The sequence below is a fragment of the Notothenia rossii genome (genome assembly GCF_949606895.1).
Source record: "Notothenia rossii genome assembly, chromosome: 2".
NCBI classification, from domain to species: Eukaryota; Metazoa; Chordata; class Actinopteri; order Perciformes; family Nototheniidae; genus Notothenia; species Notothenia rossii.
This window is the reverse complement of record NC_136904.1, coordinates 60,464,836-60,490,559: the sequence shown is the minus strand read 5'-3', so window position 1 is coordinate 60,490,559 and position 25,724 is coordinate 60,464,836. Positions and strand designations below refer to the sequence as shown.

At 42.3% G+C, this 25,724-nt stretch overlaps 2 protein-coding genes across 2 annotated transcripts in view; one reads left to right on the top strand and one right to left on the bottom strand.

The window, feature by feature from the left end:
• Nucleotides 1-25,724, bottom strand: part of LOC307029173 (uncharacterized protein) — a 426,810-nt gene that overhangs the window by 374,204 nt on the left and 26,882 nt on the right. The window lies entirely within an intron of this gene.
• klhdc3l (kelch domain containing 3-like) lies at nucleotides 806-25,499 on the top strand (the record flags this gene model as incomplete). Its single annotated transcript, XM_079665729.1, has 8 exons — nucleotides 806-949; nucleotides 9,774-9,964; nucleotides 11,113-11,195; nucleotides 11,349-11,427; nucleotides 12,289-12,335; nucleotides 14,830-14,947; nucleotides 15,771-15,960; nucleotides 24,851-25,499. Exons 2-8 carry the CDS (start codon nucleotides 9,796-9,798, stop codon nucleotides 25,497-25,499), a joined length of 1,335 nt encoding a protein of 444 aa, XP_079521855.1. The 5' UTR covers nucleotides 806-949; nucleotides 9,774-9,795.

The window sequence follows — 25,724 nt, the reverse complement described above, 5'->3', positions numbered from 1 at the left end:
ACCTTGTTAAAGTTGTCTTATCTTAGCCAGCGCCATCTTAGCTATCTCTTAGTGGAGGAAAACAATTGTGTGACATCACTTACGCGATTCTGGGATTTGTAGTCTTTCTAGTTGTGTATATTTCATAGTCTAAATATTTCAACAGTTTTATGACAAACTGTGACTTTTTTTACATGGAAATTATTTTTTAAGATTGACAAACATCTATGTATAATTCATGGCACAATTCAAACGGGATCGAAAAATAAGTTTTCTCTCTCCATTGACTTCAATACATTATTTCTCCGTAATAAGGTCCCATATGGACCGGAAGTAGATGGGCGTGACTTCGCCACTCTATATAGAGAGCAACACATATGCCCGTGCGGAAACAATACCCACAACCCGTAGTTCCATGAGTGAATTATTTAGTAAATTATTGATCACTACAACTTAAAGGTGGGGTAGGTAAGTTTGAGAAACCGGCTCGAGATACACTTTTTGTTATATTATATTGCATTTGGTAAAGATAGGGTGAATTTGAGATACTCTTTTTGCTGTACTATTGAAGATCTTAACAGATAATAATTTATGGTGTATTAGTTGATTTAGATTTTTAATTAATAACCACAATCAGCAAAGTCACTAAAGCTGTCAGATCAATTTACTGAGGTAATAAGTACACTTGCCTACAAAATGTAATGGAATAAAAGTATAAGTAGTATAATGTGAACATACTCAAGTAAAGAACAAATAACTCAATGTTATATATTATCTGTATGATAAATGTCATTGTATTGCTGTCACATTTATTTTCTTATTTTAGGAGATTTCTTTTGGATGACTTCAAGTTGTTATTTTCAAGACTTTTTAATTGAGATTGTGAGGATTACGAGCAGACCCTGAATGCAGCAAATGTACGTTTACAGGGAGACAGAAATCAGACGTAGAGGAGCAGTTTGGATATCTGGTAAGTAACAAAATCCTCTTTACAGTTAGTGTATGCATACACGGAATGCCTGTCACACTATTTTACAAGTATACAATGTAATACGGATTGTACATTACGATGTCCCATCTTTTTTAGCATCGGATACCATCTGCTACCCGCAAAGAAGCTCTAAAAATGTTCACCTCCTTATTTCCTCTTCTTCAACTTTACCGTTATTAACGCTGACAATGGTCAGGAGTTAGGACAATACTGGGACAGACGATACTATAGAGTAAGTTAAAACGAACATTATTTTGTATCAAGTAAGCTTCTAAATATAGGTAGTTGGTGGTGTTCCCCTGGTAACTGAGCCCTAAATGAACGGCTCTCATTCCTCTCAGTGCTTGTTATGCGGTTGCCTAACGTTGGTGACGTTAACAGCTAGCGAAGCGTCGTATACACATCTCGGTAGCATGTTAACACACTGGGTGTGGATAATAATTCAGATGGCATGGTTCATCTAAAAAGTCAATAAACCCACTTTAGGTCATTTTAGTTAGCTAAGATAGAAGTTTGTCACACGCCGACCCAACTTCGTCAATGTCCGCCCCCTGAACTAATGCAAGAATACTAAAAGGGACCATCAACGTATGTACGCTTTAAAGTGAACACAGTCAGCTAACCAGTTAGCCTATAACGCTGCTACTTCTTTGAATACCTTGGATGTTTACTTAAGTTAATACAATTAAAAAAAAAAAAAAACATAAGCCTCTTTATTTAATATGATAATGTGCCTATTTTATTTTCCTATCTTGTATGCACTTTCCCATTTGTTGAAATATGAAATAAGCAAATGGTAAAGACTATTTTGTCTGTGTGAAATAAATACTTGTCTTGAAAGGTAGGCCTGTTGTATACCCTAAGAGTATCAAGTGAAATTACAATAAACTCATAAATACATATTCGATAGTAGAAATATATTACAAGTAAATAGCCTAGTAATAATAATATTAGAATTATAATATTATAAATGGCAATATAATGCATTCTAATAAAACGACAAAAAAATACATCCTCAGAAATGTGGTTAAACATTTGAAAGGATGTTTTGTATGTATTTATTTCATTTAAATGATTAGTGGTCTTAATATATTTATAAATTCCAACCTCAATTCACGCAGTTACACTGAAGATAACAATACAGAATCAATAGAACATTATAATAATGTATTTGAATGCTAGTCACTCTTCCAATGACCGAGGGCAATGTATATTTGATATTCTTAATTTGTTCCTTTCTTATCTCACCAGCTTTTATTTTCAATGGGTTATAAACACATTGCTTCACAGTTATGTGACTTTTTGCCTTTGGTTTTGTTTATTTAACTGACCACATTGATCTTTACACGATTAACACTCAGGTGTTTGAACAAGGCACAGCGAGGTGTTTGGTCATGACCTCCGAGCTGTTTGCTCACGTGACGGGGTGATAAGATGAAGAAACCACCATGTTGTCCTGGAGAATAGAGAGGAGAGCATTGCACCAGCGTGTGGAAAATAACTGTCACTCAAAAAGCAGAAATGTGAAACCACGCCTAACATGAAGTGTTTCTTCATTAATATTGTAAAAGCTTGTTAAAGTGAGTCATGGGCTTCCTGAATATAATCCTCGTCAAAAAGTTACATTACATTACTTTGCATTTAGCTGACACTTTTATCCAAAGCGACTTACAGTAAGTACATTCGACCAGGAAGATACAACCTTGAAGGAAACAGAATCATATAAGTACATCAGGTTTCATAGAGCCAAACATTTCAAGTGCTACTCAACTGGCTATAGATAAGCCAGTCCTTTGTATATAAGTGCTCTGAGTAGTTCTTTGTTAGTAATTCTATCGCTCGAAGTGGAGTCGAAAGAGATGAGTTTTCAGTTGTGGCTTTCTTGTTTTCAAAGGTCAAATGCAGCAACATGGAGCAGCTGGATTGTATTATTCTTTCAAACCTTTTTCTAGTTTATAGATTCTGATTCATGATGTGAAACAGAGATGGAGTACTCGAGTCCTGGACTCGGACTCGAGGGCCGATTTTCGGGACTCCTAACTCGACTCGGACTCGCGCATTGATTGACGCGACTCGGACTTGGACTCATGAATTCTCGCGTACGCTGACTTGGACTCGGACTCGAGCAAGTTTTCTCTGGAGTCTTATGTCCTCTACCCTGGCATGTGCACCTGTGAGGCGAGTTCACTACTGGGCCCCGCTATTCCAGTCTAGAGATGTCTAGAGACACACCCCGCATCGTGCTGTATGCTTTCACACATTCTACTTCCACATTGGCTCCGTAACACATGACTCCAGGGCTCTCAAGTTTTGAACAGAGTTCAGAGTGAGATTTTGGCAGCGGTGTTTGGTTAAATGCATCAATCTGGTGCACTTTGAGAGCAAAATTAGGGACTAAATCTATGGATACATCTCTCAACATCCATATGAACAGATTTACTTTTTCTTTCAACATTTATTTGAACAGCAAGTGGAGGCAAAATACATAATTATAATAACATAATGTGGGCAACACGTTCTTCTCCACAGCCGCGCAACCTCTGAGTCAGACGTCACTTCCCCCTTTTCTATCCTACGGGTACAGCCACAACCCCCTGAACCCCGTTTCCCTGCCATCTTCATCTAAGTCACAACAATAGACAAACACAGTCTGCTTAAGCTAAAACCACACAAACAATTATATGTTTTTATGTTTTTATTGAACACACCATGTAAACATTCACAGTGCAGGGTGGAAAAAGTATGTGAACCCTTGGATTTAATAACTGGTTGACCCTCCTTTGGCAGCAATAACCTCAACCAAACGTTTCCTATAGTTGCATATCAGATCTGCACAATGGTCAGGAGGAATTTTGGACCATTCCTCTTTACAAAACTGTTTCAGTTCAGCAATATTCTTGGGATGTCTGGTGTGAATCGCTCTCTTGAGGTTGAGGTCAGGACTCTGACTGGGCCACACCAGAAGGCGTATTTTCTTCTGTTGAAGCCGTTGATTTACTTCTGTGCTTTGGGTCGTTGTCCTGTTGCATCACCCATCTTCTGTTGAGCTTCAATTGGTGGACAGATGGCCTTAAGTTCTCCAGAAAAATGTCTTGATAAACTTGAGAATTCATTTTTTCGTCGATGATGGCAATCTGTCCAGGCCCTGAGGCAGCAAAGCAGCCCCAAACCATGATGCTCCCTCCACCATACTTCACAGTTGGGATGAGGTTTTGATGTTGGTGTGCTGTGCCTTTTTCTCTCCACACATAGCGTTGTGTGTTCCTTCCAAACAACTCAACTTTGGTTTCATCTGTCCACAGAATATTTTGCCAGTAGTGCTGTGGAACATCCAGGTGCTCTTTTGCAAAATTCAAACGTGCAGCAATGTTTTTTTCTGGACAGCAGTGGCTTCCTCCATTTTATGACCAACTTATGCAGAAATCCAGGTAATTCCAAAGGGTTCACATTCTTTTTCTTGCAACTGTATATATATATATATATATATTTTTTTTTTGGCCCTCCGGCCCACGCACAGCCCCGGCCCGCCGGGAAAACTCCCGGTATTCCCAATGGCCAGTCCGCCCCTGGTGCTCAAACATGTAGGGTTTCCCATTAATGTACCAGGCGCTACAGTGGAATGTTCTACTGCAACACTCCCCACGCACACATACACAGTGTACCCGCGACTGTTACAATTAAGGCTCAATAATCAGCTCACGGCATATAGGTGTAAGCAGGGGTAAAGTGCTATTTTTGTGTGGGGAGCGGCCCTCACATAGGGGGGCCCGGGGGAATGTTCCCCCGGGAAGATATTTTAAAAAATATTTAAGTTTAAAAAATCAATCTGGTGCACTTTGAGAGCAAAATGAAGAGATCTATGGATACCTCTCTCAACACCCATATGAAACAGAACTGTAAACAGATGTACTTTTTCTTTATGGATATTTTACAAATCACTCCCCTTTTAAACTTTATTCTTGTTTTACTGTCATATAGTATTTCGTACCTGTTTTTCATTTATTCTCTTATTTTTTTATAAGTATAATGATCGTATAAACGTGTGCCTCGGAAATAATTGTTTACATTAATCGGGACCAAACCGTTTGAGACCCACTGAGATAACTTAGACTAAAGTTAACTATCTAAACACTGAGAGAGTCCTTTAGTTCACTGAGCCTCTCAGTCTGACAGGAGAGGACTCTCCTTCACCTTGTTTGGGAAAAAGCTCATTATATCCGTTAGCGTAGCTCGCTAGCACCAGAAGCTAACAACAACGATCTACGGCACCGGTGCGCTCTCTCTCTCTCGTGCGCTCGCGCACGCACACAAAATGGCTCGTTCCACACACACACAGAGCCGAGCTTGAATGAAACACAGACCCAGACGTACCGTAATTTTCGGACTATAAGCCGCGCCTTTTTTCCCATTTTTCGACCCTGCGGCTTATATAACGGTGCGGCTAATCTATGGATTTTTACAGCTAACGGCCACTAGGGGACCTCCTAAATCTATGGATTTTACAGGTTACAGTCCACCACCTTTAACTCTATGGGCTCTATGGCCGGTCCGCGCCCCCCACCTTTAAGCGGCGGGCTCCATCAGGAAAAGCTGGAGGCCGGAAAAGAGTGAGACAGGTAGCGCGCAAAAGTAAAAGTGGAACCGAGAGTGGTACGAGAGACAGAACGAGAGCAAGACAGACAGACATTACGAGAGCGAGACAGTTTGTCCCCGTACCACTGGTTGAAAACCACTGCTGTAGATCACTGCCGGTAAGTTTGAAAGTTGAAAAGTTTGTGTGTCTGAAACGCTATGTGATACAGTACAGTTTACACAGCACAGTACATGTTCTGTAGCTACTATTGCACTAAATGGTAACACTTGAATACGTTATGCAAATATGCAACTTCTTTGTTGAAATGTTAATAAATGGGAGCTTCTTCAAACAGCCATCTCTTTCCCGACAATCCCCTCTGTGCACGAACCCTTACATTTGGTAATTAAACATTAAAACACCTGCGGCTTATAGTCCAGTGCGGCTTATATATGTACACATCATTCAATTTAGCTGCTGCGGCTTATATTCAGGTGCGCCTTATAGTCCGAAAATTACGGTACTTGTACTGTACTGTATCATATTATTTTAGAATCAATCATTTTTCAAATAATGATTTCCTTTGGCACAGTTATACAATAACCGTGTTGCAGGTACAGCTGTGTTTTGGTGGTAGATTTTGGCTCTACGATGAGGGTGTCATGACCTACAACTCTCCATTTTATAATGTAACTACTAAATGTAACCATTTTATCCACAACAAATTATATAAAATCGTTATTTTTTATCTCAAGAACATTGACATCTGTCTCAGTGTTGCTCTGATTGCCAAACATATTTTAAATACATTATATCAACTAAGTTATCAAATAAAACCACAATAATGAATAAACATGACTGTTACTCTACGACTACTGCACAAAACATTTAGCCACAGGAGAGCTTCTCCCCAGAGCCAGGCTTCACTGTGTGTGTGTGTGTGTGTGTGTGTGTGTGTGTGTGTGTGTGTGTGTGTGTGTGTGTGTGTGTGTGTGTGTGTGTGTGTGTGTGTGTGTGTGTGTGTGTGTGTGTGTGTGTGTGTGTGTGTGTGTGTGTGTGTGTGTGTGTGTGTGTGTGTGTGTGTGTGTGTGTGTGTGTGTGTGTGTGTGTGTGTGTGTGTGTGTGTGTGTGTGTTCCCCCCCCCCCCCCCGACACCAGGTCCCATAGTGGTACAGCCTCAAAAACTGACCCTGTACTGTAACACACAACAGCTCCTCGTGCCATGTGGCAGTCTGCCAGTGTAGGAGCTACAGTAGTTAAATACAGGTGATCAGGTATCATCCATGGGCTCATTCATTCCTATGAAAGTTGCCCAGTGGCACATGAAGCAAAAATGGCCTGACTCTAGTACAAAAATACTTGGATTCTATAGAGAGGCGAAGTCACGCCCATCTACTTCCGACCTATGGGACCTTATTTGTGAAACATTATGTATTGAAGTCAATGGAGAGAGAAAGATTATCTTTCGACCCCGTTTGAATTGTGCAACGAATTACATACATGATGTTTGTCAATCTTAAAAAATAATTTCCATGCCAAAAAAGTCACAGTTTGTCGTAAAACTGTTAAACTATAAGACTATGAAAAATACGCAACTAGAAAGACTACAAATCCCAGAATCCCGGTCCCGAATGCTGGCTCTTACGGAACCGACTAACTCCCCTTGTGTGTATGTACAGCTCTCAACATGCCCAGACTTGTAGTGATTTTCACCTCTTTTAATACTTTTCGCCTCATTCTGAAAGAAAGAAGTGAAATGTGCCAACGTGACGGCCGTCTTGGTGTGGTGCGAGACGGGAGAGGTAGTTCATTGAGCGTTTCACACAAAAAAAGTGGTACTTCACAGTTTTACAACACATTTTATTTTTTTGACTTGCAAAATTATCTTTTAAATTGACAAACATCATATGTGTAATTTGTGGCACAATTCAAACGGGATCGAAAGATAATCTTTCTCTCTCCATTGACTTCAATACATACTTTTCCAGAAATAAGCTCCCATGGAGGTCCCCCGGAAGGGGAGGGACTTCGCCTCTCTATAGCTCCATAGAGCATACACACTTTTCCCTAAACCCCGCCTCCCAACCGTGACGTTATTTACCTAATGATGCGGTGATTAACAGACGTCTCCCGTTCTCAGAGCCATACCATCACAAGGCACATTGAAAACATGTAAACCTTCACTGATCCTCTTGCTATGGTTCTGTGTCCTGGATCCTCTATCCTGAGTTCTGGATTAAGTCGTGGACTTCGGGTCGTGGCTAAACCTGTCTCTGCGGTCCTGCCTGACTCGTCATGCTGCCTCCCTGATGGCTTCCACAGGATTGTTGACATCCTCGTGGATTCATCTTCTTATTATAGACACATGCATTTCCTAATATTCGGTCTACCTATGTTGTACATTTATTATCTCTTCGATTTACACACGGCATCTATTGCACGTCTGTCCGTCCTGGGAGAGGGATCCCTCCTCTGTTGCTATCCCTGAGGTTTCTCCCATGTTCCCCTTTAAACTGGGTTTTCTCTGGAAGTTTTTCCTTGTACGATGTGAGGGTCTAAGGACAGAGGGTGTCGTTTTCTCATACTGATATTCTGCACAAACTGTGCTGTTGTATTTGCTGTATAGTGTCCTTACTGTAAGGTATTATTATTTGTACAGCAATGTACAGATTAATTACATGTATTATGTCAACAAATCTCACATAACTGTACTAGGTTAGTTGAAGGCAATACTATTAAGTTGAACCTAATAAAACCATATTATCGCTTTCTACTAACCTCATACAGTTATGTGAGATCTGTTGTCATAATACAGTACATTTAATGAAAGTCAACGTTTCAGTTTTTTCAGTGTACCTGATGCTCATTTTCTCAGCATGATGGTGGTTTGCTGAAGCAGGAAGTTTGTTTGGTGGATCTGTGCTGTGTTCTCTGCTCTTCTTTAGCACAAACCTGTGATCAAGGTCACTGATACAAACACAGATGACATATTAAGAGTAAAGCTGGGCAATGTTTTACTTGCTCCAACGCGATTCCCACGCTATAAAGTCCTACAGGGATGATGTCGTTTTGTTGGCTAACCAGGAAGTGGAGGACTCACTCCTGTGTGTCAGACACTAACCCCGCTGGACTGCTTCTGTTGTGTTTTTGTTGTTACACATCACCACTGAAAAATGACCGGGAGGGCTGTGTGATACTACTTTTCCCAACTTCAAAATGTAATTTTTAAAGTTGTGGTTGTTATTTGTAGAAAAAGAAAAACAAGTCAGTCATGAATCTTTATCTATCCCCCGTAGAGGTACATTCAGTTTCAACACAGTGTTTTAAACACACAGTAGAAATATATAGGTGCACATGCACATGCATGTTTTGTACAAGACACAGTACAAATACACACAGGTGCACACATGCATTGCACATGCATTTTGTAGAGGTCCAGAGCAGTTAGGGGTTCGGTGCCTTATTCAAGGGCACCTCGGCAGGGCCCAGGAAGTGAACTGGCACCTCCAGTCCACTCTGTGCTTTTATTGGTCCAATCGGGACGTGAACCCTAGTCTCCACAGACTGAGCCACGGTCGCCCAACCAAACTGACCTACAGTCAGCCTAGTAAACTAATCAAGAGTAGTAGAGTGATTCCAAACATGTGGAAATAACTTATTTCATTTTTGATTGTGTTTTTGGGGAGAGGCCTGATATAAAGTGTATAATATGTGGTTACCGCAGGTTTAAGAGATTTTCCCGATTTCTCTGATGAGGTCAAATACATCAGTACATACACCACTGGTGTATGCACGTCTGATGCTTCTATGTGTCATAAAAACAACAGTTAAAAAGTGACTAAATTAAACTACTAAACGTCATCACGTTGCAAGCTTAGCGGTGGTGATGTCATGTGACCATGATATAGTCAGTTTATAGAGTTAGCTTTTTACTTCTAGTGATTGCATTTAAGCTTCATCTGTTGTGGTGTTACTACATGAAGGTATCATAAACGTGTGTTTGCCACAGAGCTCATTTTCTGCAATATTCTGAAATCCAATGTAAGAATCGCATTGCTTTTAGTAGAGGGAGCCCTGTTGTGATGCTAACTTCTGTGTCAGCCTACAAAAAACCCTCCTTATTGCACCACTCCATAGGGGGTGTAATAGAAGGCTGTATGAAAACAGACTTGGTTAAAGGTGCATTTATTACATTATGTGCTAACTTTTCTCAAATATTGCTTCATTTAGAAAATGGTCATGAGCGCAGAGGATGCAAGACATGAGTGAGAGTGGTCCCTGCCTGTGGACGCGGCTCCCCCACAGCAGCCGGACCCCCTGTGACCGCTACAAGCACGCATGCTGCAGCTCTGGTGGACATGTCTACATCCTGGGAGGACGAGACAACAGCAGTCTGAGGGACTTCTGGAGGTACAGCGTGGGTAAGGGCTACACACAGCTACTATCCACTTTACCTTAGTGCCCTCAAGGAAGAGTTTACTACTGGATGACAAAAATAAAACAGGACTGTACCCAATACTTTGAAGCTAAATATATCGTTTTTTATAAATTCCAATTACTCAAGACCATTGTAAAGTCAACTTTAATAGAAAAGACATAGATGTAATCGTTTTCAAAACATGTTTTTTTCAACAACGTATTCAGCTTCAATTTACATTAGTTTGCTCTCCGCCGTGCTGCACTCAAAGGAAGACACGCACCTGTATTAACGTGGTGGTCTAAGCATCAATACAGCATAAATTACGTCATCAAATACGAGGACAGAGATTTGCTTCATTCGAAAAAACTCAATCGAATTTCATTTGGTACAGCCTAAAAAAACATTAAAAAATAAAATCAAAACAAAAATATGAATGTAATACAGATGTTAGGAAGCATTTTATTTTATGCATTATATACTATATGTAGAAAATGGATTTGTATGATAGTACCACAACCCCTAGAGGCACTGTGCATTCCCCCATCACATGCACTGATGATTTCTAGAAGACAGGACCACACTTTTGAGCCCAAAGCACAAGACAAATGAAGCCACACATTTGAGCCTGTTGACTACACAAAGCGAAGTAAGTTTTGATGATATTATGGAGTAATATATATTTATTTAATGTTTAAATTGCAAATATCACATACTCATGTATTCATCTAGTACAGTGTTTCTCAAACTTTTTCATACCAAGGACCACTTAACCAATAAAAAAACACTCACGGACCACCTAACTCCCCAAATATCCAAAAACACATCGTTTTTCTAGAACAGATTACACATCGCCTGCAAATGGTACAAACAAGTGGCAACATGTGTGATGAAGGTGTTGCGCTGGGCTATATCATGCAATCGAATGTGAAACTTAAGCTTGCTCCATTGCGGAGATATTCCCGCGAGAGTGCGGAAAACTTTAATTAATTAATTTAAAATATGGAATATTTCCAAAATTCCCCAGCTTAACTTCCCATGGAAATTTACCGGAAATATCCCACCCTTTGCAATCCTAAGTACAAAGGACAGGAAAGATGGGTAGTTTTGCAAGATCCCCGACTTATCAAAACTCATTTTGAAACATTTCAGTTTGTGACGAGTGGACAGAGTTAAACTGCACCAGTGACGCTGCACCAGAAGAACTAGAGGAACATTCTATGGTGGCCCATGAGGTACAAACTCATCAAGTGGATTTTTATGTATTTCTTTTGTATTACTTGTATTGCCATAACAAGCATATAAAGGATCTTATGTTGCTTGTATCTCTGCTGATATCCCTCTGCCTGATGTGTCAGTGTGTGAACATTACGCTCTGACGTCCTCAGGGCTTCCTATACGTGTTTGGAGGACTGCTGGATTCTGCATACACCAAGTGGAGATGTCCCCTCTGGGTGTTTGACATTGGTGAGTTTCACTGTGGAGGTGGTGCATGATACAACACATTTGCTATTGGCTTTACCAAAAACCTGTTGCTGCATGTCAGTTACACCCCACGCCTCCAACCCCCACTGATAATATTACTGCAGTGCTAGAGTTCAGAATTACAGATGAAAATGTATATTTTTCTGGAACAAAAAGTCATAATATTATTAAACAACATAAAAATGAAATGTATGCTTAGAAATGCTAACCATGTAAACAGTGGTTTCTGCTGTTGATTAGCTACACTGTGATTCAGCTGTGACTCGATAACAGGACATGCTTCCTGCTGTACAAATACCACAACCTGTGTGTGTGTGTGTGTGTGTGTGTGTGTGTGTGTGTGTGTGTGTGTGTGTGTGTGTGTGTGTGTGTGTGTGTGTGTGTGTGTGTGTGTGTGTGTGTGTGTGTGTGTGTGTGTGTGTGTGTGTGTGTGTGTGTGTGTGTGTGTGTGTGTGTGTGTGTGCGTGCGCATGCGTGCGTGCATGTGTGTGAGAACAGTTATTTTTTTGCATCTGTTTTGCAACAGCTAGTGTATTGTCCTTGAGATTGGCTTGTGATGTATGTCAAAGATACAGTATACAGTACAGTATATGTAGCAGATGTGTACACAATTGTATTACTAAAGTACTCATGTATGGACTCTCACATTGTTTCATATGATGTTCTGTTTATTAAAACCAAGGGTATTTGTACAATAGCAATTGTAAATATGTGTACAGCGTGCAAACATGTGTTTATTTAGGTGATTTTTCACATTCCATTTTCCACTTGTTTGGATAAGGTTACATATTTTTGAGCTTTTTTTTTAACTAAGTTCCACTGTTTTCCTGTGTTGTGTTTCAGCTCAGCAGAAGTGGGTGCACTGGCAGAGCAAGAAGTGCTCCCCTCAGGTACACAGCGCCTATCATGGGGAAACTCTTTCAAACGTTTATTTTTTGAGCATTGTTTCCGACAACAGAATGTAACTGGTTGGATCCCCTTTTAAAGTGATAATCAGTGTTGGGACTAACGCGTTACAAAGTAACGCGTAACTGTAACGCAACTACTTTTTGCAGTAACTAATAGCGTTACTAGTTACCTATTCCCATTAAGTAACGCCGTTATAGTTACTGTGATTTAAATGGGTGCGTTACTGCGTTACATTATGTGATGGAACTGAACCGAATCTCCCTGCGGATGTAACTTACAGGCGAATACAGCAATGTCCTCTCACAGCACCATGGAAAAGTGAAACCAGTGAGGAGTGATGATTGGTTAACGCGGGGTAACATTTCAGGGTAAGCCAATCAGAGACAGAGCCGGGCGGGTCTTGCCTTATGGGGAAAATACACACACACGAACTCTTGCTAATGCTAACACACACACACACACACACACACACGGCAACGCTCACCACCAGCACACACACACACAATGGCAGATGCAAGTAGCAAGTATCAACGAGAGCAGCAGCGCATTTGCAACTTGGAAATATAACCACTATTTTCAATTTGTGGGGATAAAGGACGCAAAAAAGCTTACGGTAAAATGTAAACTGTGTGCAGGACAGAAAGCATTGTCCACATCGAATAACAGCAATGCCAATCTCCTGAAGCACCTAACTAATGTACATGGGGCTATAAAACTAGTCGCCAAAGACCCCACCGTCTCAACCAATGTCTAAACATATCTTTTGTGTTTTATTGTTCCACTACATTTCGTAATGATAATTGCTACAATGATGGGGAGTTGTCTTTTCTCTTACTGTGCCACAGAACAACACAAAAACTTGTATTTTTATTGTTATTATTTTTTAAAGTAAAGTAACTTGTTACTAGTTACTTTTATAATTTAGTAACTAATAAAGTAACTAGTTACTTTTGAGAGCAGTAACTATGACTATTACTAGTTACTTTTTAAAAGTAACTTGCCCAACACTGGTGATAATACACTGCATATAAATCATGAAAACAAATGATAGAATGACATGTTTTTCACGTTTTGATTAGAGCCGGGGTTTTCAAAGTGTGGGAAGGTGAGCCTCCCCTGAGAGAACATAAGAACAGCCCCCCCCATTATTATTATTATTATTATTATTGTTGTTGTTGCTATAATGCAGGGGTATTCAATTGCATTTCAAAGAGGTCCAGTGAGAGAAAATGTCATTAAATGCTCTGTTTTCACGGTCTACCTTTCTCTTTTTTGAGCAGGCCATTTGAAATGACTCACTGCTGTTTCTCTCTTCTTGTCTCGTCTCTGTGTGTGTGTTTGAATCTATCGTGCTGAGTCACTGACTGCACCGATTTGATTGGCTGAGTAGCGTCACCTCCTTAAAACATTAAACAATATATATATTTTTTTTTACATTTTCAACATTGTGGAGAAATCCTTATATGCTCCCGGCAACACACTGAACGTCAACTTTGCCTCCTTATTACGGTACGTCCACACAGAATTGGAAAAAGCTTGCCGGCAGGCGTGTCTGAAGCTCGACCAACAACCAATCACATGAATCTCCCGCCCCTGACACACAAGCAGCTCACACTTTGAAAACGGCTGCATTAGAGAATGGAATTGCAAATGTAAATACAATGATGGTGAACAGCACCATGCCCACTCCCAGGTAAAGTAGTTCCTCCGTGGAAGTTGGCCTGTTTTAAATGCCAAATGAGGTGGATTTATAATATAGTGTAATGAAATGTAATATAGCTTTTTCATTATTTGGAACCCGTGAAAGGGCATTTACATATACAATTTAGAATTCATACATTACTAAGATCCAAAAACACTCACAAACTGTTGGCCATCAGGAGCCATTTGGAGTTGGGTATCTTGCCCAAGGACACATTGACACGTTAACTGCAGGGGCTGGGGGTCAAGCTGCTGAACCCCTGGGCCACAGCCTCTTTCCTCTTCAGCAGCAGTTTCTTTGAACAAGTAGCAGAAAAACTGCCGTCATGTCTTCAGCAGTAGCAACTAACAAAGCTAAAACTCATTGTCAGCAAGGAAGAAAGGTGTGGTAGTCGTAAACAAAAATCAGGACTTCATTGATTAGTGTGTTCATGTTAATCTTCAGGAGGATGAGTGCTCAATGACAGTCCTTGGATCCTAACAACAGAAATGTAGAAAAGTTCAAGACCTAATCAAGTAAAAACACTAGTGATAATAGACTCGTGTGTGTGTGTGTGTGTGTGTGTGTGTGTGTGTGTGTGTGTGTGTGTGTGTGTGTGTGTGTGTGTGTGTGTGTGTGTGTGTGTGTGTGTGTGTGTGTGTGTGTGTGTGTGTGTGTGTGTGTGTGTGTGTGTGTGTGTGTGTGTGTGTGTGTGTGTGTGTGTGTGTGTGTGTGTGTGTGTGTGTGTGTGTGTGTGTGTGTGTGTGTGTGTGTGTGTGTGTGTGTGTGTGTAGAGCCAGCCCACCAACAGGAAGGGCCAAAGTGCCGTGGTGCTGGGCTCCTCCATGCTGCTGTACGGAGGACTTATCGACATGAAGGGGACCTCACAGGACTTCTGGAGTCTGGATTTTGGTGAGTTTGACATTTCTTTAGTCCCACAAGAAGAGGAAACACTCATAGATGCATGTTTTTATACATGTCATGCCATGTTTGCAGCATACAGCGAACCCAAGTTGTCAGACACATTTACACGGCAACAGGGACCAAGCCTCCTGATTTTCAGCCTGGGCCTAAAACAGTCGCCTGAGATGCCAAAAATGTGATTTCATGTAATTACTAAATATTCTGTTCTCTGAAAAAAAGGATATCGCAGACATACAGCAAAGAATAATAATGTTCTTTAATACACTGTATTATATTCCCGATACATCGGAAGATACACTTTTGGTTTCCTCTAATATATCATCTTTGACTAAATAGTTTAGAAAAGCATAGTACACTGAAAAAACTAAGAGGTTGACTTTAATTAAATGTATTAAGTCAACAAATTTCACACAACTGTATGAGGTTACTTGAAAGCAATAATATTAAGTTGAACCTATTTAAATGTATTATTATTGCTTCCAACTAACCTTATACAGTTATGTGAATTTACATAATACAATTGACATAATACATCGTAATTTTTGATTTGAAATGTTAGTTTTTTGAACAGTTGAATGAAAGAGGTAAAACTGAAACTTTAAAGTAGTATTTACATGTTGTCATTTTCAAATGCCTTCAGATATTTCAAGTTTCCATTGTGAAGATAATTTCCAGTTATTGTACAATGAATGAAGTGTAACATCAGTGGAAGGAGCTTCTCATTGCGCTCATCACACCAAACGGTGTCCTGCACACAGACCTTTCATATTGTGACAGTAACATGTATGTGTTTACTTGTCCCTCATGACAGACTCCATGGCCTGGTCCCTGCTGAGCGGCTCCCAGCAGGCCTCACTGGGCCCCGGTCCCCGACACAGTCACTCAGCCGTGGCCCACCAAGGCTGCATGTACCTGTTCGGGGGCCTGAAGGGCCTGCGGGAGCAGAGAGACTTCTGGAAGTGGGACTCCTGCAGCCACATGTGGAGTCCCCTCAGAAACAAGTGAGAATTCACATGATCCGTTAGTCTGTCCTCTACAGGGGGGGGGGTTTAGGTCCACAGCTAAAAACACCACTGACGCAAAACACTTGTACTGTGTTTAATCAAATATACAGAGTTAGTTTTAAAAAAAAAAAATTTATGTTTGTGCTTATAATGTACTTACGGTACATATTACATGTCATTTGTTAGACGCTTTTATCCAAAGCGACTTACATACATTCAGTACTGTGGAGAATCCCCACAGGAGAAATCTGGGGTGAAGTGTCTTGCCCAGGGACACAACGACATGCTGACTGCAGTGGGGTTTAAACTTGCTATCCCCTGATTCGAAGTCCAGCACACTAGTATCCACTGAGCCACAGCCGCCGGTGTACATAGACATAACAATTTTTAAAAATGTCATACATTTTTTATTCTATAGGTGGAAATGTAAGAGCTTTGTCCATGTAAGCAGAAACAATTTTTTGTGGGTTCCCAAAATGCTCTCGTAGCAAGGTCTTTGCCTCTGCGACTTATTTTGATATAATCTTGTTTGACAGAGGCTTTGGAGACATGAGACATAGTATCGTGGTGTTTATTAGACCTTTCACTTGATGCATCATGTGCTTAGTTGTCTCACCGTTTTAGAAAGCCATTGCTTAACGTCCTCAATAAATCCATTGTTGCATTTAAGTACGTTGGTAAACCATGTATTTTGTTTTTCCTGTTCCTCCATAAGAAGTAAAGGGATTATAGACTCATGCAACTTTGTGGTTTCTTCACCCATTTGAATTAAATCCCCCTGTTGAGTTTTTAATTGTGGGGCATTTTCATCCTTTTGCATGAGACCCTTCATTGCCTTGATCACACTTTTCATTTTGAGAACCTTTGATTGACGCTATTTCTGGAGCCTTTCCATTTTATTTCCCAATGCCTTAACCAGCGAGTTTGATTTCTCTCTTTTGTCCATCAATGTTTGACACATTGACCTCAGAGTTAGATTTCGATTCGCATTTGACATTTTCCATTAAGTGAGCATACCAAAAATATTCCAATCCACGCAGCCAAGTCAATCAGTCAATACAACTATTTACTGCTGTAAATAATAGGGCTGCAACAAACGACTAATTTGATGATCGATTAATGAAACGATTAATCGACTATTCTGACTATTACGCCTTGCACAATTTCTCAAACGCTCTGATTTAGACATACACTTTTAGATTTAGCTTGAGGTTGTTTTAGGCATGTGGAAACTAACAATGAAGACAATAAAGATGAATACTTGATTCAAAAATACATATATTATTAAATTAACTTAACAAATTGTGAACAAAATTAACATTGCTTTTTATTTAAATAAAATAAATAATATTTCACATCAAAAGAAACAACACTGTTTTAACAAATCGTATTAAATAATGTGATAACAGAACTGTAAACAGAATAGCTGAAACTTTAACAAAATAAATAACTTGGTTACCTCTAATCATTAACCCATGTTTGTATCATTGAGTTAGCTCCGTGTGTTGCTGCTAGCATACATAACACCTGATGTGGAAACGTTCCTCGTGGATGGGGCTACAGATAGTCTAGCAGGAAGGGTCCTCAGATTTTGAGATACCCCTACCCGAGGTAGAACAAATGACAACAATGATTTTTCTTATCTTTAGGGTCTCCCATTAATGACATTGATTGTTGTCAAATTTTATTTTGGGGGAAAACATGTTTTTTGGCTTGTTCTTTAGAACTACCCAATCCCTGAAAAAGAGCCAAATACTGAATTATAGTCCTGTAAACTTAGCTTTAGTTTAGACGGAAATGTTACTTTTTGGTGATAGGAACATAGGACTCCCTTTTCTCTCATTTATCAGAAAAACTATTTTAAAAAATATACCATTACTGAATTGTCTAGGGTGCTGTTGAACACTAACCAGTAGTTGTATGGAAATATCTGGTACAGTTCTATTTCAAATGAGTCAAACTCAGAATGGGGGATAAGTGGCACAATAGCTTATAAGTTAAGAATGCTCACTCTGATGATCATTATATTTGGAGAGGGAAATACCAGGTGGCTGAACTACATCACCAAATAGTCAGAATAAGAGTAACCCAATACAATCAAGTGTATTAGTTTTAAATTGCAAGCCTCTAAAACATAGGTGTAAATAGTACAGGTTTTATTGAAACTGGAACCTTAATTCAAAGTACAGTATACAATTCATAAAATAATTCTGTGAGAGGTCAAGTATATAGATACTACAATATAATGTTAAATGTCAGGTTCCTCAGAAACGTTAAATGGCCCCATCTCTGACAATCCACCCCTTGCCAATAGGACTCCATAACAAGAGTTTGGGTTCTCGCTGTGACACCATATCGCTGTCTGAAACATTGCTCTTTACATGTTGTTGAAATGCATCCTCTGTTGGCAGCAGATCTTCTGAGGCTGCATCTGTTGCTGATTCAATTATGAACCTCAGTTCATCCAAGTTTGTGCACATCAGTCCAATTTCCTTTTTTCCATATAGCAGAAGCGCAAATTCTCTTGCGACTGGCAAAGACTCTTCCAAGCTGGCAGAGAGTCCAAAATGGGCCAGATCTTTGAGCTCGCTGAGATGGGTCTTGAGTTTGATGAATGCTGTTGTCTTTCCTATTCTGTACAAACTACTTGTTTGATACTTGTTTGTACTTGTTCGACCACACCGCGAGTATACAGCTTGGCTCTCTGTACTCACTGGCTTCCCTGGTGTCAAACCCCGCCCTTACGCCGGGACCCCTGGAGAGTGAGGAGGCTCCCCCAAACCTGTGTCATCCTGGACCGGGTCGGTTCTGGCTCCACCTGCAGCCCTCTCTGCGTTGACATGGCCCCGGTCCCTGTGGCTGCTCTGCTCCGGCCCTACCAGCTGTCGCATCCGGGCTGAGCGCTCCGCAACCCGCAGATCCACCCGGTTTCTCCTGTAGAGCGTGCCGTCCGCCTCCAAAGCCACCGTTTCAACCGCAGCTTCTCCGTCACTCCAGTCACTAACCACGGTTACAGCAAGCTGTCCGCAACCGGCAGCGAAGTCTTCAGCCTTCGTGACATTAAGCGTTGGGCTGGACTGCTGTCCAACCGCTCTGTGGGCTTGTTGCGCCAATGGAGAATGGCCAGCCATTTATCCGTGCCATCCAACTTTGCCCGCTTGCAGAGTGATTTCACTATCTTGACAGCTGACTCAGCTTTGCCGTTTGATTTTGGATATCTGGGTGAGGATGTGACATGGTTAAATCCCCACTTTGCTGCAAACTTCCTGAACTGTTCACAGGCAAACTGTGGGCCATTATCTGTGAGCTCTTTGTCTGGCCGTCCGTATCGTGCAAATTGAGATTTACAGCGCGTGATGAAAGTGTCAGCTGATAGATCCGGCAGAAGATCAATCTCCCAGAAGTCTGAATAGTGGTCCACTAGGACGATGAAATCTTGGCAAGCGTAAGAGAAGATATCCATACTCACTGTTTGCCATGGACTTGTTGGGATATCATGCGACATCAATGATTCCTTCTGCTGGGCTCGTGCATATTCATTGCATGCAGAGCAGTTTGACACAGAGTCTTTTATCTCTGCTCTCATGTTTGGCCAGAACAGCATATCCCTGGCGCGCCTGTAACATGCCTCCCCCCCGATGTGGCTGGTGTGTATGCGTCTTAACAACTCTGCCCTCAAGGCCTTAGGGATAACAATGCACTGCCCTCTGTATAGCACACTGTTTTGCACGTTGAGCTCATCCCTGAAGGGCCAGTATTCTCGCACCAAAAGGGGGGTGTCCTCTTTGAAATAAGGCCATCCCCTGAGGATTACTGATGTCAAAGCTTGTAATACATCGTCCATCTCTGTGTGCTGGGCAATTTGGCGAAACCTGAAGTCAGTAACATCCAGATGCTGTGCCTGATCCAGCTCTGAGTCCTCCGCTGTCCATGGAACACACCGCCTGTCGTACATAAGGGGTGTCGGAACCACGACACGGTGGAGTGGCCCTGCTTAGAGTGTCACTGACATACATCTCCGTGCCTGGTTTGTAAACAACATCCAGATTGTACCCCTGGAGCTGCAGTAACATGCCCTGAAGGCGTTTAGGCGCACTCATGAGGGGCTTCTTAAAGATGGTGATCAGTGGTTTGTGGTCTGTTTCTGCAGTGATTGTGTCCCTGCCGTATAAGTACTGGTGAAATCTCTGGCATGCAAAAACTATGCTTAAGCACTCTTTCTCTATTTGAGCATAGTTTTGCTCAGTCTGTGTCAGTGCGCGTGAGGCAAAGGCTATGGGCTGCCTCTTTTGCAGCAAGCATCACCCCAGTCCATTCATGCTGGCATCACTCTGGATCGTTACAGGCTTTGTGACGTCTTAATATTTGAGAGCCGGCGTGTTGATGATCATTCGCTTTATCTTGCGTATTGCATCATCGTGTTTTGGCAGCCAGTGCCATGCCGTGTCCTTATCCAGGAGTCTCCAAAGAGGCTCACAGATCTCCGATAGCCTTGGCAGGAACTTAGCCAGATATGTCACAAACCCGATCATACGTTGCACTGCCTTATCATCCGTGGGCGTCGGCATTTCCAACACTGCTTGAGTTTTCTCTGGGTCGATTTTCAGTCCTTCTGTAGACAGTACATGGCCGTGGAAATGTACAGCTTTGAGCTTGAACTGCAGCTTGCGTTCACTCAATCTGAGCTTCACAGCCCTGGCTGCACCGTTACATGAGAGCTCTTAAGTTGGTGTTGTGGTCCTCTTCAGCCTCTGCCTCCGTATCGCCACACCCGACCACCAGGATGTCATCTGCAATAGGCTCGATGCCAGCCAGGCCTGATAGCAGCTCATGTTGCTTGCGCTGATAGATCTCTGGCGCCACTGAGACTCCAAACAGGAGTTTGAGCCATCTCATCCGACCCCATGGGGTCCAGAATGTCGTCAAGCGGCTGCTTTCCTCATCAAGCTTGCACTGGAGAAAGGCGTCACGAGCATCAACCAGTGTGAAGATACAAGCCTTGGGCAGTTTGTACAAGACGTCTTTTAGCGTTGGCATGTGGTAATGGGACCTGAGAAGTGCCTGGTTGAGAGGCTTTGGGTCAATGCAGATTCTTATCTTGTCCGGTTTAGCTACTGTCACCATGTTGCTTATCCACGCTGTTGGCTCTGTCACTGGCGTAAGGTTGCCTGCTTTCACATGTTTGTCCAGCTCTTCCTTAACCCGGGCTTTTAGCGCTACAGGGACATTTCGTGGTGAGCACTGGACTGGTGTCACTTCAGGGTTCAGATCGAAATGAATATTACCTGGGACTGACTCGATCGGGTCATGGAAAGCATCATGAAAGTCTTTCAGTAGCATTTTCTTTTGTGAGTGGCATAGACTGGCTTGCATCAATAGTGTTCACCTCCGCTGGCAGTAGTTCTCTTGGAATAGTGAATTTCACAAGGCCCAGATCAGTGCATGCAGCACCACCAAGCAGGGGCTTTTGTTTGGTGTTCACTATCTCAAACACAAGTCTGTGTGTTTTCCCCCTGACCACACAGTCAGTGTGAAATTTCCCCAGGGATGGCATGTATGTGTCAGAGTACAGCTTTAGCTTTGTTCTGGTCGGCTGTAAGGCTGTCTTTGGTGACAGTTTCTCTTTAAACTGGCAGCCCATAACATTGCAAGTGGCCCCTGTATCTAGCTGACATAGCTGTCTTTTCTTATTCAGGTGTAGGTGCACAAACCATTTGCGTCCAGGTGCTTTCACATTCCCCACATATTCAGTGACATTGTATAGGTTTTCACTTGTATCTGAGTCCCCTTCAGTTTGCTGGACATCGTCAACAACATTAACTTTTCTCGTTTTCTCTGCTCTGCTGCTGGCCTGACAGACTTTTGCAAAGTGATTTGAAACGCCACATGCTCGGCAGGTCTTACCATAGGCTGGGCACTGCTCTCATCCCTGTTTCTGTCCATTTCCACAGTATTTGCAGGTCCACTGCTGCTCTCTCTCAGCCGCTGTGTTTCTTTCCGCTGTTTTCCACTTTGTTTTGCGTCGTCCGCCTTGCCTGTCCACCATAGCATTAATACTGTCCGCCTGTGCCTGCGGGCTCTCAATAAGCCTCATGCGTGACTCCGTCAATTCTGCAAGGCGGCAAATCTCCACAGCTGTTGGCAGCGTTAGGTCCCGTTCACGCAGCAGTCTCCGTCTGGTGCTCTCGCTGGCAATATCGAATACCAGCTTGTCCCTAATCAGTTCATCTTTCAGGTCACGGTACTCACATGATGATGCTTTTTCCCTCAGCTTTGTTATAAAGCTATCGATCGGCTCGTCCGCTCCTTGTTTGCAGCATCCGAACGTGTATCTCTCATAAATCACATTTTTTGCCGGCTTGAGATAATCCCCCAACGCATCCCAAATTGTTTTGAGGTCTTTCTTTTGTTCCTCGGTCAGCGTGACGTTCTGCATATTACGTATATATGTCGGCAATCGTTCCCCATAAGCCGTCTCAGTGTGGCTGCCTATACCGCATTCGTCTTTTTGGTCAGACCTGTAGCGAGCAAAAGTCCTCAAATTCTGCTCTAAAAACCTCCCAGTTTTTGGCTATATCACCAGACATATGCATGCCCTCGGGTGCCGGAATACTGTTTGTTTTCTTGAGCTTTTAGTCCAAGAAGACCATTTCTGACACCATGTTTTAGTCTGCAGCTTTATTTCCGTAACTCACAACTCCATCACATGTATATTCCCGCGCTTGCGGATATAGTACATCACAGTGTAAGCCTGTGTCAGCATGCAGTTTACTAAAGCGCCAACAGGCGTCACTATATAACAGGCATTAACAGATGCCCATATCTGTAACAACACACACGTCACACACACACACACACCTTGCGTTTTGGATGAACAAACTTTGCAGCCCAGTTTCCCAGCTTTGCAATCTATCCACGGTCTCGTTTCCTCGATAGCCTTGGCAGGAACTTAGCCAGATATGTTGAATACGTTGCATCCGCCACATCTCCTCCGTCCATACCTCTGGGAAAGGTGAGCTTGAGCTAGCTAGGGGAACGTTGCTAGCCAGCTTACGTTAACGTTAGTGCTAGCATTATCCACGTCTTTAGGCGGCTCTTCTGATGATGTTGTACCTACTAGTAGCAGCTTCACTTGTAGCTTCGGTGCTGCTAGCCTCTTTCTTCTTGTGAATTATATTCTTTTTAGAAAAGAAGTCAAGTAAAAAATGTTTGCCTACCATTATAGTGCTTTGTCGTTGGCGTTCTTGAGGGATAAAGCTGCCCCAAAATCGGCTGGGTGTCAAGGACACGCCCCTAGTGGGTGTGTCACTGACACACTCCCAGCTTTTTTAAGGAAATCGTTTTTATTTTTTATTATAATTACTGTGAAATGTATTATGTTTTTGTCATTATTACAACAAATACACACTTGCAACTGATAACACTGGCAATGATTTTATATTTATTAGACTATTAAAAAAAAGATCATGCTTCAAATAAATGGGGGTACGCCCACTACACCACTGCTTATGTAGCAATAATACATGACATGTTTTTTTTAAATGTCTCCGGTACCAATAAAAAGACCGATAACGTTGGAGCTTAACGGCGCGTAAAGCACACGTGATGACGTCACCAACGAATCGACGACTGAATTAGTTGGCAACTAATTTGTTAATCGATTTTAATCAATTAAGTCGATTAGTTGTTGCACACCTAGTAAAGAACCAGCAATAGATAACCACGAGCAGCAAAACCAATACAAGCAAGCAACGAGTCCCCAATGGGAATTTGCTGTGTCGATGGCTATCTGGCTTCACCTCGTAGCAGCAGGCCTCTGCTTTCTTGTGCCCTACTCCAATAAAACGGTGATCTTGGCGTTTGAATGATTCCTTTAAAGGTGGGGTAGGTAATTCACTTCAGAAACACTTTTTGTTATATTCCATGGAATGCTCTTAACATCCCGATAGCAATGAATATATTAAATGCTTTGACAATAATCCATAAAAAATGTCATCTGTGGACTAGTACTAGTACTGTAAAAAGCCTTCCATCGTGCACAAACTTATCTCGTGCCCTCATTGGTCATGTGCGCGTTCGTGTGTGTTGGAGGAGGGGCTCTGCAAGGAAGTCTGAAGGAAGTGGCAGATTTCTTCCGGTTGTGTATTTTTCCAAATTCTAGCGTACTCGAGCTGGTTTCTCCAAAATTACCTACCCCACCTTTAAGATCCACAGCGTTCCAGACCGATCCAAGGAATCCCCTATAAGCATCCAATTTCCGTAGACCAACGCTGCAGTTGACATGTTTTCTGTTGACATTGTTGCGGCTATAGGCAGTCCAATAGAAGCGGCCAGCAAGAGGCTAAACACGGGAAGATAAACACTTTGAGGCGCAAATGCTCCACTCCTTCCGTTCTGTTTAAACTTTTATTACAGCAGAAACAAGCAAAAATACAATATATCCAAGCGCCGATAACCATTGCCATGCGGTGGAAAATGTTTGCAGGATTTCAGTATACATTTGTGGTAAACGGAACGTTTCCCCCCCCCTGACTCACCCCCTCTCTCTCCATACAAAAGCACTCTGAGCAGGTGAGTGCAGCCAGGTTAAACAACCTCTTACCCCACCCCAAACCCCAGTGCACGCCCACCACCAATAATACTTCAAAAATACCACATAATAAATAGAAACACATTAACCTTAAACGTGGCCTTACAAACACAGAGGACATTTGTGTACACAACCTACCTTAAATCTGCACAGCTTTTCTTTTTTCTAATAGTTTTAATTTGTGGGTTGTTTTTCTTACACTTTATCTTCTTTAACTGTATTTATGTATGCACCATATACACCAGGGGAATTAAAGCTGATTCTGATTGTGTTCCTACCTCTGCTTCACTCCCCCAGGTCCGGTCCCTCCAGACTGAGGGGCCACTCCGCGGTGGCCTACAGGGACAGCATGCTTCTGTTCGGGGGGGGCGAGAGCCAGAACTCTCCACAGAACTGCCTCTGGAGGTACCACTTCAGCAGCCAGTCCTGGGGGCAGGTAGCCACGCTCCCAGGCTCCAACCCCCCCCACAAGATTCACCACTGCTGCACCGGGCTGGGGGCCAGCTACAGGTCTGACAGCAGCTGCCCTCCCCCCAGCTCAGAGCTCCAGCCCGGGCTGCTGGACGGGAAACTGAGGCCCTTCAAGAACAAGTGCTTCCCTGCACAGCTCACCTTCCTGGGGTTGGAGGGGGCCATCGAGCTGGAGACCTTCAGCTGCTACAGGGGCACGACACAATGCTCCAAACAGGACTACATCAGAGAGAGCTTCACGGTCACTGAGCCCCCACTCATCCAAAACTCTCTGACCTTTGAGAACAACGCTGTGAGGAAACAGTGGAGCCGCACCGAGGAGGAGGAGGAGGAGGAGGAGGAGGAGGAGGAGGAGGAGGAGGAGGAGGAGGAGGAAGCTCAGCATATGCCTGACTTGCTGCTGGTGCTGGGGGGGAGACCCTTCTCCAGGGCCAGTCCTATCTCCGTATGGCATATGACTCTCACTGACTCGTAACTAACATACAAACTAGTGTGTACAAAAATGTCGGCTGTACGATCAACAACACCAGTGTTATATCACCAGGCGCCAGCTTACATGCTGTGAATAAGGACATATATATTTTCATAATATTATTGTTGTGAGTTTCAATGTTTTGCAACTTTCCTTTATGCAGTAATCAAATGAAATAAAGAAACATTTAAAGAAAAGCGTCACATTATTTCAGTTGTTGAACAAAGA